General features: G+C 38.7%; 1 protein-coding gene across 2 annotated transcripts; it reads right to left on the bottom strand.

Annotated features, from left to right (window-relative positions):
* Positions 1 to 1,881: 1,881 nt before the first annotated feature.
* Positions 1,882 to 17,831, bottom strand: Elovl7 (ELOVL fatty acid elongase 7). Of its 2 annotated transcripts, none has more exons than XM_017166010.3 (6): positions 17,425 to 17,831; positions 5,147 to 5,284; positions 4,320 to 4,427; positions 4,165 to 4,245; positions 2,742 to 3,203; positions 1,882 to 2,672 (listed from the first exon to the last, which is right to left on the bottom strand). In XM_017166010.3, exons 1-6 carry the CDS (start codon positions 17,425 to 17,427, stop codon positions 2,463 to 2,465), a joined length of 1,002 nt encoding a protein of 333 aa, XP_017021499.1. In that variant the 5' UTR covers positions 17,428 to 17,831; the 3' UTR covers positions 1,882 to 2,462. The 2 variants fall into 2 exon arrangements, with proteins under 2 accessions (XP_017021499.1, XP_017021498.1); XM_017166009.3 differs by lacking the exon at positions 17,425 to 17,831 and adding an exon at positions 15,158 to 15,264.
* Positions 17,832 to 19,371: the final 1,540 nt, after the last annotated feature.

The following is a 19,371-nucleotide window of genomic DNA, read 5'->3' as shown; positions in this document are numbered from 1 at the left end:
GGAGCCTTGAGCGTAACCCAAAATACCTCAATATTCCTTGAGCAGCCAGAAGTTCATGCAACCTTTGGGGTATGTGATCGGAAGCAGGGCATTAACTCCTAATGAAATAATTATGTATGGGGAGCGTCCCTCTGTGCTGCTATCCTGTTTTCAACAAAGTATGAAATAATTTGCATAAATTGACGGCATTAAAGGATTCTTCTGTCTTGGTTTCTCAAAATACCGACAGAATATGTATGCCCATTAGTCATAATGGGCCTACACGCCCTACGAGGGTTTCAATAACCCCAGGCTTTCAGACTGTTTTTCAAAAGATTCTCTGGGGTGTAACTTTTTAATATCAGTTGATTGCAACGTTAGTTGAAAGCGATTTAAAAATATCCCTTATCTTGGGGATTTTCACAGAATCTCAGGTGTACTGATGTATGAAAACTAATAAGAAAATGCAAGAAATTATTGGACATTTTCTAGGAGAAGTAAAAAATGTGGAATAGATTTTTACTCTTGAGGTTTACAATTTTAACTGAGATCTGTTGGGCATATTTATAACAAAAATACAAATAAAAAAGTACAGTCTTATGTGATTTGTTGTAAAAAACCCAAGCAAATCTTTAACTTCCTCCGTTCTTCTATTATATTTATGCTGAGAACATGATCTTTAGTATATTAACAATTTTCATGTTGATCTCAAAGATAAGTTGCCCTATTTTATAAATATATTGGAAAGATTTTAGTTTCTGTTGGTTATATTTATTTTAAATTGATAAATATTTTATTACTGCTGTCATATCCCAATTACCATTGGTAACTTCTTTTATTTAATTGATTTATTTCTTGTTAGCTCTTCATCAAAAAAATATTAAGAAAATGTATCCGTTTTATGTTTTCAGTGTAACACGATTGTTGTTCAGAGTGGCGCCGCTAGCGGGCAAGCTGGGGAAACATATATAAGCCCGATGTAAAATGTCAGATTTATGTATAACATTTTACTCCCTTATCTTAAGCGAAGAGAAGAGTAAAACAAGGGAAGGGAAGAGAGGAGTAGCTCAGTCGAACAGGTGCCCAATGACTCTCTTAAGACTTCAGTTGTTTTAGTTTTAAAAGTCAAAGAGTTGGGTTTCTTTATCGGTATTGTACCAGGTATGTCAATTAAGGCATTTCCAACTATCCTTATTAAGAAAAATACATAGCTTTAAGGCTACAAGAGCAAGAGCTACTTCTCAGGGACTACATATAAGAACTTGAGCTACTCCATTTGGAGACAAAGTTCTTAACATTTGCAGGTCAATCAAGTTAATGTTAAAACTTGGACCTCGAATAAAATGTAAAATAAAGATTAAGCCTGGAATTTCGTAAATGTCTATATAATAAATATTTTTTTTAAGCTTATTTTCTCTGTGAATTGAAGTATCATTAGAGTGCTAATTTAGCACCAACCATATAGCTTATTGCCTTAAATGGTTAGTTGAGTCTCTACATCAAACTGCCACATAATTAAAAATCTTTTAATGTTTTTGATTGTAAATTTATAACTTTTATTTAATGATGTGCCCAACAGACCATTTAGGGCATGCATTGGGTCTAGGTAACTCTAAGTACTCTTGCTTTTTTATTTTTGTTTTGTTATATAAAAACCAATTAGCCAAATATATATATTAACCACTTGAAGTAACATTGACTATGACCCTCGTTATGCTCCATGAGGCAGTTGCAGTACAAGCGTTGGGTGATCGTAGGTTTCATGGTCTTCACTTCACCCTTGGTGGCCATATAGCTTGCTTCGTTGCCTTGCTTTTGAATTACCATATATATCCTTTTGTAAAAACCTCTTAGACTATATAAATTCTCCAACAAAATATCCTCAAAAACCACACCTGTAACTAGGTTTAATCTCGAATTTATTTATAAAATAAAAACACATTTCCTTTTGTTTAAAAAACAATCCATCGACAGAATAAACACGTATTAAAAGTGCCGCTTGCATTACCAAAAAATACAAAAGTACAGAGCGATAGTTACAAAAAGCGGAGTACCAGACGGGATGTGGACTCGCAAGTCCTTTGTCCCGTCCCGTAAGAATATATCATAAGGCACTAAATTCTATGTACATGCACATGTATGAAAAGGGATGTATAGAAATAGTTTCAGCTGGAGTATACAGGATATAGAATATAGTTATGAGTATGGGTATATTTTGGAGAATGAAGATTTGCCAGCAATTTGTGGTGACCCTCTCGTGGATGTCCGTGAAATGATGTTCTTGCTCCTTTCCTTTTTCTTTAATTGTTCTTGATTGCGAATTCGATTTGGCTTAGATGTAGGCTTTGACTCCCTATGCTTACGTTTAATTTAAATGTACGGTAATTTAATTGGTAGCGTAATTAATTTATGCTTATGTGTGTTTCATGTTTGGCTGGCTGGCTGGTTGGCTGTGGCTGGCATCCCCCATCCCGATCAGGGCCTCACTTGTTGCCGGCGTTCACGACGACGCGCTGTCTCGCCGTAGATTGGGAGTTCAGAGCCGGATTGCACATCTCCGTGGTGAACTTGGAGAAGGTGTTGTGGAAGCCATTCGCCTGGCCATTGCGGGTGGGCGTCGTCGTCACATCGCCATCCTTGAGGGCCTTGGCATGTCCATTGGCATGTCCGTTTGCCTTGACCGCCGATTTGTCCTACAAAAGCGGAGTTATATATTAAATTAATTTCTACAATACAAATCCCATTAATTTTTAGAGACTTACCTTGCCCTCGCGCTTCACATAGGCCCTCTTGTAGAAGTTGGAGAAAAGGAAGTAGAACATCACCGCATGGGCGCCGATGAAGTAGGCAAAGCCAATCGGGTAGTTGCAGTCGTTCTTGAAGAACAGCTGGAAGGAGTGCACCATCACCAGGACAAACTGGATCATCTGCAGCACAGTGAGGTACTTCTTCCACCAGAGATAGCGCTGCACCTTGGGACCCATGGCGGCCAGCATGTAGTAGGCGTACATGATGATGTGCACGAAGGTGTTCAGGAAGCCAAAGAAGGTCGAGTGGCCGCCGGGCGTGAACTTGACGCCCCACCAAACGGACACAGGCATGATGCCGTGATGGATCACATGCAGGGTGGACACCTGGTCATATCGCTTGCGCATCACAAAGAAGAAGGTGTCGAAGAACTCGGTGAACTTGGAGAAGTAGTACCACCAGCAGCCCTCGGCGGTCTAAAGAATTAAAGCAAAAATATATATAAAATAATGTCTATTGTATAAAATATTTTTAGCCTACTTATTAATGATTTTTATTACATAAAATACCAGTTATATAAAGTCATTTAAATATGCTGTAAAGTTCAACAAATTATACTCATAAAAATTCATATTTCGACTAGATTGTTAACTAATTGCATATAATGATAGGCTTCCAGTTCTAAGAATAAACTAAGCTCAACTAATGAATAAAAAAATGCAAGAATGTAAAAAAAATCTAGATTAAATAATTACTTAATTAATAAGTGCACAAGCAACAGGCTTACTTTCTTTAATCTCTGTTTGCTAAACTTTCTTATCTCTAATCCAATTTTTGTGAATTTCCGTTAAATGATATATAATAATAAAATCTATGCTTTGCCAATATTTCATTGGCTCATTGTTATGCTAAGAAAAAGACCGTAGCTCTCGCAGATCAATTCCGTTTGCCCTGGAACTAACGGTTGGACAGAGCTCCATGCTTATCAATAATACAGAAAATGGGTGATTTGCCAAATCTTTTGCCTGTCAACTTTCTAAGACTGCCACTTTCTTTGGGTCGTTTACCCACTTTAGCCAGCCTGGCGACACACGTGAGGCTGGGCTCTTGGCTAGCAGAAGCAGGCTTATGGTTGGCGATCCCTCATTCAGCGAGATCCACCGGCTTCTGCCGGCTTTCGGCATTTCATTTCATCCATTTCTTTGCCATTTTGCGATTAGCATAGAAGAAGAACCTGTCGCTTTTGCCGTTCTTAATAATTTCTTGTCTCGGCGTGGCCACAAACTGGTTGCTTACATAAAATCTGGCCCAGTCAACAAAAGACCTTTGCTATTTGCCAACAAAAAATCTAAATTTATATATATGTATATGTTTGTCTATACAAACACACATTTTCGCTTAGCATATAATGAAGAGGGGTTCCAGATCTATACTTACACGTATCGCTTTGGGCGAGTAGGAATAATCAACGGGTTCGCATCTAAAGTTATAGCCATTCAGCCATCCACCCAAGCAGGACTATTAGGGCGAGAGAGAGAGAGAAGCGTGTTTATGTTTCATTGGAATTCGGTAATTAAATGGTTTATTATTACCTCGTAAAAGAGCCAGGCACTGAAGACAACCTGCAACGCATTGTAGACGATCAAGACTTTGCGCAGCTCGAAGGGCTTTCTGTTTTCCATGAGCTTCGGGCCGAGTACCTGGAATGGCGAGAGAGAGAAAGAGATGATCAGTCAGTCCCACTGTAATTGCATCCTCTTCACTCTGGGATCGCTGTCTCCCATTTAACATAATCAAATAGAGGCCAAAGCCGGTGTTGCAGCAATTATCAAATCAAATCAATCGACAGCGACCGACTTTGTCTGTTGGTTTTGTGACAAGTTCGTTGCCTAAGTCTTTTGTTTGGCCAACCCAGCCAGGCCACCCCCCCCCCCCGCACGCCCCGCACGACCCGCACTCCCCCAACCCGTGGTCGCATCGCGCTCGATTTTAGCAGTCATGTGAAAGTAAGTTAAATGCTTTTGTAAAATTATGAATGTGAACCAATGCAAAGCGGGAAACCTAAATAGAAATCGTTTTTCGAATTGATTTTTTCTTCTCCTCTTGTTTTTTTTTTTTTTTAATTTTTGCATAATCGCTGTCTGCTCTCAGGTCATATTTCGACACCCAGCCAGTCTGGTCGAGATGATCGTCGCACAAATCGAATGGCCCTGAACCTCATCTCTTGTTTCGCAGTCATTTTGCCAGGCAATAAACGGAAACTAGTTTGTGCAAAGGATTCAGAGGGACACTCCCGTATAATCAGTGAATCAGCCTACGAAAACAACATAAATTGAACCCTCAGAATGATTCTGTTTTCGTTCGATTTCCAGCTTTAGTAATTATAGATCCCCCGGTGGATCCCCAATCCCAGACTTACCTTCACAATGTACGCGTATGTCAAGCTGATGGCTATCGTGGGGAACGGTGAGCTCATGAGCGGGTAGTCTCGTGTTCGCGGATCCGATTTGTTGTCCATCAGATCCCGCCAGCCATCGTAGAAGTTTGTGAGGTACTCCTGCAAAGAAACGAAACCAGATTAATCAGCTGTGCTAGTTGGCTAGTTAGCGAGATCAAGTGTCAAATCAATATATTACTATGTAGTAGCAACACAATGTTGCAACAAACGTAGGCATAGAGTGCACCAGGGCGGACAGCTGATGGATTATAAGCATTCAGCTGTTGGCTCTGGGTTTTTGGGTTTTTATTTTTGATTTTTTAAAGATTTTAATTAAAGTCTCCCTCTCGAATCAATCACTTGGTGTGGCAATATAACCGAATAACAAAGGATACCCGAAAAACCCAAAACCATATTCTTTGCGAATTTCCGTATGGGGCTCCGTGATTTTCTATCATATTTGTGTGAACGGTAATTTCCAATTGTCCATTAGCATTCAGCGGTGCCAGCCGCAAAAGCATCAAAATATAAATCGCTGCTGCTGGCGATGTTGCAACGCGGAATGGCCTCTTGTGTTGTCTTGTGTGATAAATAACAAAACAAAACAATCTAGAAACGACTGACCGACTGACTGACTGACTGACTGACTGACTGGCTAAGAAGCGGCGAGGAATGCGGGGGATGCCAGGAAAAGCTAAACCAGTTCCGCGAGTGTTAATCGCCGCTTAAATAGTTAAATACCTGACTGACGGCAATTAAAGAAAACAACGCTACTCTTAATTGCAGCGAGGGTTGCAGCCGATTTCACGGAGGGGTTAGGGTTAACTTAATTGATTTGAACGAATCAGGGGCGTATGTGCGGACAGCGGAATGTCAAGGGAAATATGCGATTTGGAAAGCGGCCAATTAGACCAGCATAACTCATTTATTAAATTAAATTGTAGTCATTAACAGGTGAGTAAAGGAAAAAAAAGAAACAATCTGGTTCTGCATTAGGTCTTTTCCTGGCCAAGTTGTAGCCGTAATTAAGGAAATATTTCAAGCAGCGCCAATGCAGAATAAAGCTAATAATTAAAGTTGCAACAAAGGTCTTTTAACAGAAATAATAGGGTTACATAGCCATGTCCTCATTTGGGTTTCCGCAGGGGAACTATAATCGTCACAGTTCATTTGAAAACCCAAGGAAGTGGAAATCAACTCAGGGCTGATAAGAGAAAATGCTTACTTTAAGTACAATTAATAGTCAAATGGGTAAGCTTTTTCTTTCTTATAAAACTGATTTTTATGAGTTTAATACAGGATATTATTTTGTGTTTCTCTGAAAAGAAATTTCCTCAAATTTAAAGTTTTTTGGCCTGGCCTATTCAAAAATAATAATACAACTTAAAAACAATTGCCTTGTGTATGAATACAATTCCAATTTTGGGGCACTTACTTTGGAAGCGTTATGTCGATCGAATTGTATGTAATTTTCTCCGAATTACGGAAAATGGAAAATGGTTATTTTCAAGCAGTTAATCTAATTCATTCTCAGCCTGCCCCGAAGCGTTTACATTTTGCATAACACCTTACAACAAGCTCAAGCCCCCGAAATGTCTTAACTACGCCTCTGGTCACAGGCTGCTCATCCATCATTCTCGGCTGAGCTGGAAGGCTACTGAGTTGTCCCAACGGAGCACGTCCAACAAGACATTCAAACAGGTACTGTCACTGGAAACAATGCTCATTTGTCGCCTGGCCAGACCTAAGTACGTCAGCAATCATGCAGGAGGAGTAGCTCCAGCACAGGTGGTTGTGGAAGCAGGCTGATCGAGCGTTGAAAGCCCCGTCATGCCGTTTGTTCATTAATGAACCGAGTCTGCCATTAGGTGAACTTACTGACCGACTGGCGGCCACACTGTTGTATGTTGTCTGCTGTCTACTGTCTGCTGTGTGTGGTGGGTGTGGTCCACGTTGGACGTAATGAGTGTGTGTAATTGCTGGCTTATGGGGAGAACCGCAGCGTTAACCAAACAATTTCCCTTTGGGTTGCAAGATTTATGGAAATTTTAGCCACTCGAGAGTGACTGGCAAATTTTTCTATTACACATCTGATGTAATTCGGGAATATATTTTAATACTCTCCGGCGCAGTCAGTGAAGCGTCTTGAAACGAACTTTGTCCACTCTCCACGGTCACCATGTTGATGATTCATAGGTGAATAATATGAGGTCTAGCCCAGAAATAAAAAAAAGACAGAGACAGTCCGGTCTCCGGAAGAGACAGCTTCCCATCTCAACTATGTCGCTGTTGATTGCATCTAATTAAGATTCACTTTTCGAGAGAGTTTGGGCCACAGATTTTCACTTTTTTAGGTGCGTGCTAGTTAATTGAATTTAAGAAAAGAGCGGAAAACCCAAGGAAAGTACAAAGATAAGTAGTAAATTTACTTAAAAGTTAATAAAGGAAAATTTTAAAATTATAATTTTACTTCTACCTATTTATCTCTGCAAAATTATTTAATACTCTGCAAACATTTATATTTATTTTCATTCGAAAAGCTCTTAAATTTCACAATAAACACTTTAGCTATAATAAAAAACAACTTGTAAACATGTTTATTACTTCAAGATAATTATACAATTAAAGAAGTAATGACTAACTAGGCAATTTTCTTGAGAAGTAAAAGTTATATTTAGTATTCTTATTATTTAGTGATTGGTATTTTCTTGTATACAGACTTTTTTTTTATTATTTTTATATATTTAATTGATTTGTTTAATTAAAACCCAGCCAATTTCTAGCTTCTTAAGCTTTACTTTTCTACATTTAATTCATCTTTAAAATACTTTAAAATCTTTCTTAAATGTTTAACCAAATGTTATATACTTTTCCCTCTGTACCTTCGTTACTAGGCCTTTGCCTCGACCTTGTTAGCATTCACCTGCTTCCGGTACTGCATTATTTTTTAGGTAATTTCCAGGCTTTCTCGCTCGACTGAAAGGCGAGGCATGTGTAGGTGAGGTTCAAGTGTTTGTTTTCCCGATTATGGCACCAACAGCACTGTTAGCACTTATTAAGCAATTTGCATTGCACCTTTCCTGGCCCACACTGACGTAGGTCAGCAACAAGTGTTTTAATTTCTCATATCTTATGGCATTTGATTAAGGAAATTTACTAGCGATGAGCGTCATAAAACCCGTTTTCTCACACTATCTGGGTGAGATCTATTAAGATGAAAATAGTATGTACTTAACACGCATTATAGTGCAGTTTAAGTTGGACAAAGTGCAATTAAATTTAATTGTCTGTCGCCGTCTGAGCAGGTATTTTTTGCTTAAACCACTCAAAAAAAGCTGTTAATTCCGTCAGTTTATGTCGCCGCTGCATTATTGCTCTAGTTAGAACCGACATGGAGGAAGTTCAATAGCCGGTTCCGGAACCACACGGAATTCCATTCATAATAATTGGTGGGCTTTGTGGTTTCACCGCCAATCAGTTTATCCAATGATCTGTCATAATTCAATAATCTATCATGTCAGGCAGCTACTATTGTTTAGCAATTATTGTCAGGCCTGTAAGCTAGCTGCCTGCTTAGGCTTATGTGGTTTCTGTTTCTTGTTTTCGTGATCTGATTGGAGTGCAAACAAAAGACTTAGGACACGAACGTGGGCCCAAAGTTCGACAGTCATTGCTGCTGATGGGTTTTCAAGTAGTGCGCACTTTGGCTGCATTAATGAAGCGATTCAGTTTGTTTTTTAACGAAATTAGTTGACTTCCTAGCAATGCAGCGATGATTTGAATACACAAACCCAAGCGAGCCATTAAAATAATGAACGCATTTCGCGAACAACTGGGTGGTCGAGCCGAGAATAGAAGCTGCGACGTAAACAAAATTAACTGGCCATCTGTAAGCTTCTCGCAGCAAATGTGAAATTATATTTTTGTCGCTCAGTCGAAGCGGTTTGTTGAACTTTTGTTATTTTTGCCAAAAAGCAAATTAAACAAAATGAAGCATAGAGAATATAAGGACAAAATAAATAATAGGGGAAACCGGTATTTGTAAGAGTCAACAAATCAGGTAAATCAGACATCTTTTTACATATATTTATATATACATTCTAAATTATAATTTTCGATGAGTTAGCTATGTATTTGTGTGTTTGGATCTGCAAGAGCTTGGCCAATATTTTTTGGCAAACAGTGATTCACACACTTGGGAGCTTGTGTAATCCCCATTTTGTCGTTTATGGCGATTCTGCCGATTCACGGTGATGAAGATGATGATGTCTCGGCCAGAATTTTAAGCCAAGCTATTTTTTTTTTTTGCCAAGTCGTCAGCTGCTGCTGCTACTTGGACTTTGGCCCAGCAAACATAGCAGTTGAAAATGTATTGTATTTGCTATTACATAAAGCCAGAGCCGGCTGGCTTTGGTCAGTTTGCGTAAGCCACAGCACCAACAGCAGCACCAGCAGCACCATCAGCATCATCTCTCGCATCTCTTGGCCAAATGCTGACCCTTTTTCGCTTTCTTTGGTTCACACGCGCGCTCGCCTCCAAATGCTTTCCCTAAAAAGCCACAAAAATGCTTCCGTCAGCGGCAAGTGCAAAGAGGCATTTGTAATTGTTGCCGCCGCTGCCGTTGCGCGTTACATTTTAACGCTTCATTATGCGCCATAAAGTCGTCGGGAGCTCCAGAGTCCGGAGTCCGCAGCTCCGGACAAATGAGTTAAATTTTACACTCAGTCCGCCACAGATACAGCCTCAGCTACAGCTACAGATACAGATGCAGGCGATGAGTTGACCATTCACCATTCATATCCATCATCATTGTTCGATGATGTCGATGTCGCCATCGAAGGCAGCAACGCCCCATCTAGGCCTGACCCACTGGCGGCCAGTGACTAAGCCGTCGTACTGGGAACCTTTTGGGAACCGGACAATGATTGTTTTTAGTGGCACTCGCTTGCGACAAATTGTCGCCCTAATGTGTTGCCGGTGACTGTGTAATAAGCGAGCCACTTTGGCTCTAATCGCTGCTTACTGGGTTGCCTGGCCAAGTTGGACCAGCAGCAGCAGCTGGACAAACTGGCTGTCAATCATTTGACAATCGGCTATTCGAATATCTCAATCGAGTCTACAGAATTCACAAAATTATATACGTTGTCAAATAAAAGTTCGATGACTCTAGAGATTATTAATTCCAAACACCTGATGGCAGATCTTCCCAACACACGAAATTAATTTGAAATTATTATTTATAAATTGTCAATCGATTTCAATAGCTAATATTTAATTGAAATTATTGCGAGACAGGTTTTGGGTGCAACAAAAAAATGTAATTTAGATACAATTTTAATTTATAGCACTACATATTTAATTCTTATTTTGTTTACTAATATTTATAAATTTTTTTGACTTTGAAAAGCCAAATCTAAGGAAAGTTATGTCAAAAAACTTATATTATGATTTTATGATTAAGATTTACCTTATTTAAAAATAAAATATTAACTAAAACTAAAACTTTTAATATCAAAAACTAATTAAAATATTATTTCAATGTTTATAATATTTTAATGTCTAAAAATGGTTTCTAAACTTTAAACTGCCTACTAAACTTAACAATCCTTGTATTAAAAACAACTATTTTGTAATTTTTATTTAAGGAATAATTATTTTCTTGCTAAAATCTATTTTTCAACCTTACTAAAACCCAGATTTTCATTTTTCTCAGTGCCTCATCTAGGCGAAAAAAAACCCCAGATATATTCAGGGTTTTATGGTTCACATTCCCGCTTAGCTTTTGTTGATTCAACTAATTAATACCACTATACCGATTTCAATGCCAGCGTCTTTGGCTCTTTTCACAGTTTATTATTCATTGGGGCTGCTGTAAAAAACCAAAGGCATTCATCCCGAACCACAAATGCTTGCCAAATACAAAACCCAAAAAAAAAAAAACACTAACAAAATATTGAGAGAGATATATAATCCGAATCAGAGTTGGCTGCATTTTTGATCATTCAAATTTTTTGTTGGCTTTGCACAATTTGACCCAAAAGCTAATATAAATCAATGGCCCCGGCGGACAGAAACATATTTGCTAACATTTGCATTTGGTGCCAAAGCTGGATTCGGAGTCGAAAAAAAGCAATTAAATTATCAGCGACTGAGCAGAAGCAGGCACAATCGAACAACAAAAATGTTATTAACACTTTACAACATTGTGGAAATTAATTAAATCAAGCAACAGAGAGGCAGATCCCTCCCTGGAACACCTCTGACGGGTTTGAGTTTCAAATGCATAATTGGGAAGACAACAAAGATGAGTTGGAGAGAGATACACAGAGACACAGAGACGGAGAGATAGAGAGGAGCCAGATGATAAAGGTGTTGAGGCTGCGAGGCGATGTAGTAACCGACATCAGTTCAAATCTTAAAAATTTTAGTATGTATTTCTTTACAAGGCCAACCGGGCAGTCGGTTTACTGCCTTTTGGATTTCTGTTTCTTATTTTTTGCTCCCTCTCTCAGTCTTTTTTTTTTATTGTACTTTTATTTTAAACATTTTTGCAATTGGCTTGGAGGAGAGGAACAGGTGACACCACTAAATCTCCTGCTACCCTGTTGATTTGTAATTTGATTTATTTTGACGACGTCTTATATAAAGACTCATCTCCGTGCAATTTGCACTGTGTTTGGTCAGAAAAAAAATTATGGTTTCCCGCCTGTATAGCCGCATAATTGTCCAGCTCAACACTTTTACTTTCCCAGCAGCCAAGCGAGCAGTGCCCAAATAAAAAAAAGAAAAAGAAAAAGCCATAAGAGTTGAGCTTAAAGGGCCAAACTGGTTTGCAGCCATGTGAGGGGATCGATTCGATTCGATTCAATCCAATCCGATCGAAGCTGCTCGTGTCGCACTTAATGATTTTCGATGATTAAAGAAAAAATTGCTTTGAAAGAAAAATCAAACAGCAAACACACGACCGACCGACCGAGCCTGCGCAACATTAAAATCAATTTATAGGTCAAGTTGAGAGCGCGGGAAAGAGAGGCAGCGTGCGAGTATCTGTATCTGCAACCGGGTCTCGAAGTCAACATTCAGGTTCAGGCCGCCACTTTTACTCTGCCGCACCAGCAGCATCTCTCGTCTAACGTGACAGGGCGGCGGTGATGCAACTTCAACAAGCTTCGGCAAATGGAAAGCCATAAGGAAAAGCACACGGCAAAATACTGCTGGCTGGAAAAACAATAGAAACAGCACCCAGCTGTTGTGGGTCAAGTTGAAAATGCAACGCATTTTACTTTCGAACGAATTCCAAGCAGCGCGCGACTTGCACGCGATCGAAATCGCGCGCATCGGACAACTCGCGATTTCGACAGAGATTAAGAGAAGCAGCGGCAGAAACAACTTTTGCTGCACTTGCCACACAAAAACAACATATGATATGAGCCAGCATATATCCATCAGCAACAGCAGCACAGCGGGGTTCAACTTAATAGCAGTACTTGGTCAATGGTCATTACTAAAAGTCTTGCATGTTTTCATGAAGCTAATTAAGATTTATTTTGTGTTTTTTGTTTATAATTCAATAGATTATTGTTAGAATTACTGAGGGTTCCCCTCTCTAAATGTTAAATCTCAAAATCACAACAGGCTTAAGTTATTTAAATCAGTTACAAGAAATTAAAGTTAAAAAAAAGGTAATTTATCTCATTTTCAATATGGTTAATATATAGAGTAGGTCCTTTAATGAATGTATGTATGTTCCATGTTCATCTAAACTACTCCAATCCCACATGTATTTAAATTTTAATATTTTAAAAATATAAAAAACTTTTTTTTTTTAATTTTTTAGCCTTTAAATATTTTCATTTATAATAATAATTACTTCATTTTAATAATATTTTAAACAGAAAAAGGAAAGAACCGCTCTTTAAACTTTAAATTCTAAATATTATTCCGTAAAATTTAATTTAAAATGTTAAAAAATATATATTTTTATTTAAACATTACCATTTAACTAAACACTGGTATAATTTGTATTTAAAAGAGAAGACTTGATTTCGGCTCTTGACTCTTCGAAGCAACTAAAACGCTTAAATTTGGCAATCGAGTGCGCTTGCTGGTTGTTGTTGCAGTCGCCCACTTGTCGTTGGCCTAAAAACATCAGTAATTAGTGCAAGACATTTTTCCAAGTGTAGTAGTAGTTGTGGCCGCTCCAAGGAAGTTGTATTGTTGTTGCTTTTGGGGGCGGTCTTAAGCCGCTCACTAGACGACGAGCCTCGTCGTTTCAGGTTGCAAGTTGTTGCAATGTGCACCGAAATTATCAATTTATTTTGAAAAATTTATAAATATTAATAATTTAATAATAAAATAATAATATTGAAAATGAAATAAAGAATAATTTGTTTTGCTTTCCCTTAAGAAATTCATATTATTAACACAATAGGTTAAAATATCCCATTGTTTCTTTGACTTTACTATTATTATAAATTTAAATAAATATTATTTCGATTTCAAGAATTCTTAAAAAGTTCCCAGTGTATTTCCTAATGTGCCATAGTATTTAGTTGCCGCTAGTTAAAAAAAAAATCAGTTAGTAGTCAAGTGCACAGCTGCAAATACTCGAGAGCCTGGCTCAAAGGTGCGTAAGTGTAAGTGTAAATGTAAGTGAGTTCCCCAAATGCCATTTGAAAGCCTCAATTCAGATATTTTAGCTGATTCATTCCCACATTGCTGCATCCGTCACTCGGCGAATGTTGATTGTTGATTTTGTATTTGATTTTTGTTTAGTATCTCGAATGTATTCGGCGCTAATGTTACCAGTCTGGTTGGACGCTGGCATTAATAATGGTACCTAACCAATTGACTCTTGATTCAGGTATTTAATGTGCCATTCCGATTCGAATCTCGAACTTTGCATTTCGTCCCGACTGCCGTTTCCCTGTTTTTTCCAAGTTCCCTGCCCTCGGTTGTCCGTAAATCACCAATGTAATTAACCAAGCAATGACTTTTAAGTGAACTTATCAGGCTCATGCTGCCCCCTAATTTAAATTTTGTTTTCAGGCCCACAATGTTGATTATTTAATTGTGTTTTTGTGTGTCTTTTAATTGATTCGCTCATCTTTCTCTTTAATATTCCAGTTTGTGTCATTGAATAATGATTATTGCATTCAAATGGATGGGGGACTTATAAAATAAAATTCAACAAAACCCAAGGATTTTAGGCAAATTTAATTATCTTATATAATTCGAAAAGTGCTCGATTACAATTTCAAGCTGATGTTAATTAGATGATTTCCTAGCTCAACATGACCCACTACTAGCCCCCGAAATTAATTATGGAATCCTAACAAATAAAATTCAAGAAAACCCAAGGATTTTAGGCAAATTTAATTATCTTAAATAATTCGAAAAGTGTCCGATTACAATTTCAGTGTTCTAAAAAAAAAGACTAAGACTAAGCTGAATTCCATTAGCGGCCTTGAATATAATAAGACCGAACCAAAGCTGATGTTAATTAGATGATTTCCTAGCTCAACATGACCCAATAACCCCCGAAATTCATTAGGGATTCTAAAAAAGATAAAAATTCAACAAAACCCATGGATTTCAGGCATCTTTAATTATCTTAAATAATTCGAAAAGAAATACTTTGTTACTTTTCGACACGCCTGAATACATTTTAAATGTTCTAAAATAGATTAGGCCTTAAATGTAATATGACAGAACCCAAGATGATGTTAATTAGCTGATTCGCGAGCTCAACATGACCCACTAGCCCCCGAAATAAATGTAAAAAATACAAAAGGGAATTTATTCAATCGACCCCAAATCGTAGCCGTTAAAAAAGTTATTCATTAAAATTGCAAACCACTCAAAAAGCAGTTAAATATGCCAACGATCATGTTTAAAAGCTGTTATTTTTAGAGTCTTTTAACACCTCTGCCGGTGTATCTTGGCCGTCTAATCTCGCAACAGGCAATAATTGAGTTTCAAATGACACTTACTTCAATCGCAGCCCGATAAGAGTCCATAAATATCGTCATGGCGGGGTCTTCCTCTTCTCTTTCGCTTCCACTATATATCTTTATCTTTGCCTGCGCCTCTCTTTGCTTGGGGTTATCAGTTCTCGACACTCAGAGAGGTTTAGCCAGGCAGTTGTTTAAACAGAAAATAAATAGGGGAGAAGAAAACACTGGCCGAGACGCACGCACTTATTTCAATGTTGAACAATAAACCTTTGGCCAAATGGCATACACACTCCGCTGAGAATATCGCGCATACGCCGCGTGGTGCCAAACAAATCGAAATAGAGCACAAAGTCAGCGGCGATCGCAGAGTCACATGCGGCAAAGCCTTATCTCGACAGCGACTCTCTCGCTCCTCTCTGTGTCTGTTACTACCAATTATTTACCGCTCTCCTCGATAAAAACAGCTGAGTGTGGAGGAGAGCCATAACTGCTAACTGTCTCTCAAAAGTGCCTAACTGGCCAACAGGGGTTGCAAGCAAATCGACTGATTAAAGCACATTTTTATTGTGATTACCGATTACACCTCCACCCGCCCGGGACTGCGCAGTTTGGCAGCTGGGTGGCTTTAACCAACTGGCCTAATAAATACCGCCGCCAGCGTCTTTGCACTTTTCAGTGTCAAAAGAGTCCGAAACTCGACAAAAATGCGGCAAAAGTCCCCAGAGTCGAAAATAAATTCAAAGTGTAATAATTATTGTGTAAGAGGTGGCCAAAAGGAGAAGAAAACAACTCCAAGATTTGAATAAGTTTCGATTTCTGGGTTGCTGCCGCCTGATTTCTTCGGCTTTTTATTTTTTTTCTCCCTTTTATATTGTTTTTTTTTTGACTCCCAAAAAAATGGTGCAATGCTTGTGATCATTAGCCAGCGGCAGCTGTGATTGGTAAACCCAATGGTATTTTTTTCTTCTTCGAATTTGCAGAGCTGGCTGCTTGAATGAATATGAAAATCACGGGATTTCTACACCCAACAAATCATCTGCAATGATGGGCAATAAGCTTAAGTGCACAGCAAAAAGATGCTGCAAAATGATTGAATATTAAATTTTTAAAACATGAAAAATCATAAAATTTAATTTAGATTTTTCTGTCTAGAAAAAAACCATACAATTATATCAATTAATAATTTTTATTAAACTTGAAAAATTTCTAAAATTTAAATGTATTAAATTGTAACCTAAATAATTAATATTTTTATAAGTTCAATTCCAAACTGATTTCTCCCAGTGTCTGGTGGATGAGGCAAGGCGGCGATTGGCCTGGCCCTGAGGAGCTATCATTTCACTTACGATCGCCGGGCTTTAGTTATCCAGTTATCCCAGTTGAGATTCAAGGTCAGCGCTGCACTGCATTTCCGTGTGAAATGTGGTCGGGCCAGCTTGTGAGCTGGTCAAAACCAAAAGCCAGCCTTCACTTCACTTGGCCATCGTCGATGTTGCTGCTGCACTGCAGACGTAACAAAGCAGCAACAGCAGCAGCAGCAGCAACAGCTTGAAAATAAGTGCAGCACTTGCATTTTCTGTGTGCACTTTTCGCGAAATTCAAGTGCGAATGACTCTAGCAAAACAGAAAAGCGCTGGAAAAAGCGTCGAAAGGTCTGCGCGGCGTCGGCAAAAAATGCATTTGGGGGAAAAAGACATTGAAATAATGTACTTGAAAACGAAAACCAGTTGCCATTCGCAGTGTTTTTCCATTTCCAAAGAAAGCCAACAAGAATTAAGGAATGAGAGCTAAGCAAAAGGTTTTCTCACATAACTTAACTTAAGGAAACTATTAATTTAGGTTGTTATATAGTTTTGAATCGATAATTATCCAGATGAAAAGTTCCCCGGATGAATAAGCACATCTTTCCATGAACAGTGGAAATAAGAACCAGAAATGGAAAGGTTTCCTCGATGAATAATCACATCATTTTGTCAATTAACTGTAGATATAGAATTTATTGCAATATTCCGGATGTGTTGGGGATTATTTTTCATACTCTTTTTTTTTATTATTATCTTACTTAATAACAGCATACACAAGTCGTGTGCAAAGGGTCATTTGTCAGATTGATGGAAAGTCCAACTATTTATTCGAACTTGCATGTGGTGGGGGGGAGATCGTATTCAAAATTATAGGCTTGCAATATATAGTAGGAGGCTTAAAGGTTATCTCAACTTTTCCATTGAGTCACAATGGGAACCCCTTTTGATTTGAAAATATTTTATTCACTTGATCAGAGTATTTTTTATACAAAAACTTACCATTTTTCTTATAATTCGTGGATTTAAGGCACTACAAGTCGGTTTATCTGGCGGTTTATAAAACGGCGGGTTTTATTTTTTTAATATTTTATTCACTTGTCTAATTTAAAGAGATAATCTCAACTTTGGCTTGGGCTTTATCACTTCGCACTTTCAAACTGCGGACTATCCTTTCGATATTTTAATATCTTTCAGTGTTGTTCGAAAAGTATTTGTTCTTTTTAGTTTTTAAATTTTTGTATTTTTCAAACGCGCACACACTATTAGACCATGTTTCTATGGGTTATCTATTTTCCACAACACTAGCGGGAATCGGGGAATCACCAGCGGATGCGGCTGCAGCGGCTGCTGGACTTTACTGGACAGCAACTGGACAGCGACTGGGCGAGCGTGCGCTTTTTACATTCAAATCAAAAACACTGAAATAAGTTTGATTTCACGCTGTCGCTTTACTTTTATACGGCTCGTAGTCGTAGGAGCGGAGTTGGTTTAAACGCCGACGCCAGCGCCGGCGCCGACGCAGGCAGCGACGTCAGCGGCAGCGCTCTTTATTTATTTTAGTTTTATTTTTTTTTCGATGAGCGTGTGAGCCGAAGTCGAAGCAGAGCTTTCGGCAAAATTCTGAGCCTCAAACGGCCAGCAACAGGTTGTCGGGTCGCCGCCGTTCGTTCGTGTGTGGTGGTGTCTCTGTGGCCCAGTGGCTCGCTCTCCCTCTCGTCGCTGTCCAGCGGAGTTTGCGCAAGGATGCCCAACGACGCTGGCCGCGACTGCGCCGCCGCGCTGCTTCGTGGCCCTTTGGAATCACTTGGCGGCATCTCTGGGCTTTCGCACCTGCCTTTGCACCCACATGCCCAAGTGCGGCGCTAATTGCCGCCAATCTAAATATCGGTGCGGGTATTTTTACTCCGCCTTTAGCAGTGATGATTGCACTGTTCAAAGTTCTGGAAAGAAATCCGTTAATTAACCCCTGACCAGGCCCTGCCTTTTGTTAAAACTTTGTTAAAACAAAAGCCTTACCAACTAAAAGCCTATAATGTTTCTTTAATAACTAATAAATACTTCAATACAATCCCTATATATCTTACATTTTCTCTTTAACTTTTTGTTATAATGTATGTATAAGAATTAAACATTGAATGTTCAAAATGAATTATTAACTTGCAAAAGGTATTAGAAAGCTTAGTTTAAAAGAATTTATCCTTACACGAGCTAAACTTTACCTAGCAATTAAATATTTGTAAAGTCTATATATTTTTCAGTGTGGGGAGAGCAGAGAAAAGGCAAACCCAAATCGCAGACATTTGTTTGAATATGTATTTGGACAAAAGAAGCAGATGGCTGCGGCAGTGGACTGATGCTCGGAAACCAGTTTGTCTCTTGGGGCTCTTAAATATTTATAGTGCTCCAAGACATTTCGGCTCTTCTCTATTTGCCATCATCGGTGGTGATGAATAAACGGCGAAAATGCGCCGTGAACTTGTGAAACAAATAACGCACCCTAATGGGATGCCTTGGCTACTGCAGCCAGCCTGGCGTATACTTGATATTTGCCATGAGGACATTACGTATACGTACAGTGTGGAGAGTGACCTATCGTACCAGATACCACATATTACCTGTGTGCACCTTACGTTTACTCGACAATTATAATAGAGGTTTGCCAACCGCAACCGGATCGAACTTTGATAGCGTTATAAATGGGGTCCCCTATTAACAACCCCAAAATACTTACATTTATTCTAATTTACCTGTTAAAAATCTCACCATATTATATGACAGTTTCAGTGCATTTTTCGACTGAGAAAACCCAAGCAATGCAACAAAGCAAACATTTGCATTTTTTTCATCTCAAAGTTCGCTACATGGCCGCCGCGTACAAGATCTTTTTGCGGAATTCTAACCGAAACACGTATCTAGCTGGCTTCGCCATATTAACATGTGCAAACA

This window comes from Drosophila kikkawai, chromosome 3R (genome assembly GCF_030179895.1).
Source record: "Drosophila kikkawai strain 14028-0561.14 chromosome 3R, DkikHiC1v2, whole genome shotgun sequence".
NCBI lineage: Eukaryota > Metazoa > Arthropoda > Insecta > Diptera > Drosophilidae > Drosophila > Drosophila kikkawai.
Note: the sequence above shows the minus strand (reverse complement) of the source record. Positions and strands in the feature narration are given on the sequence as shown.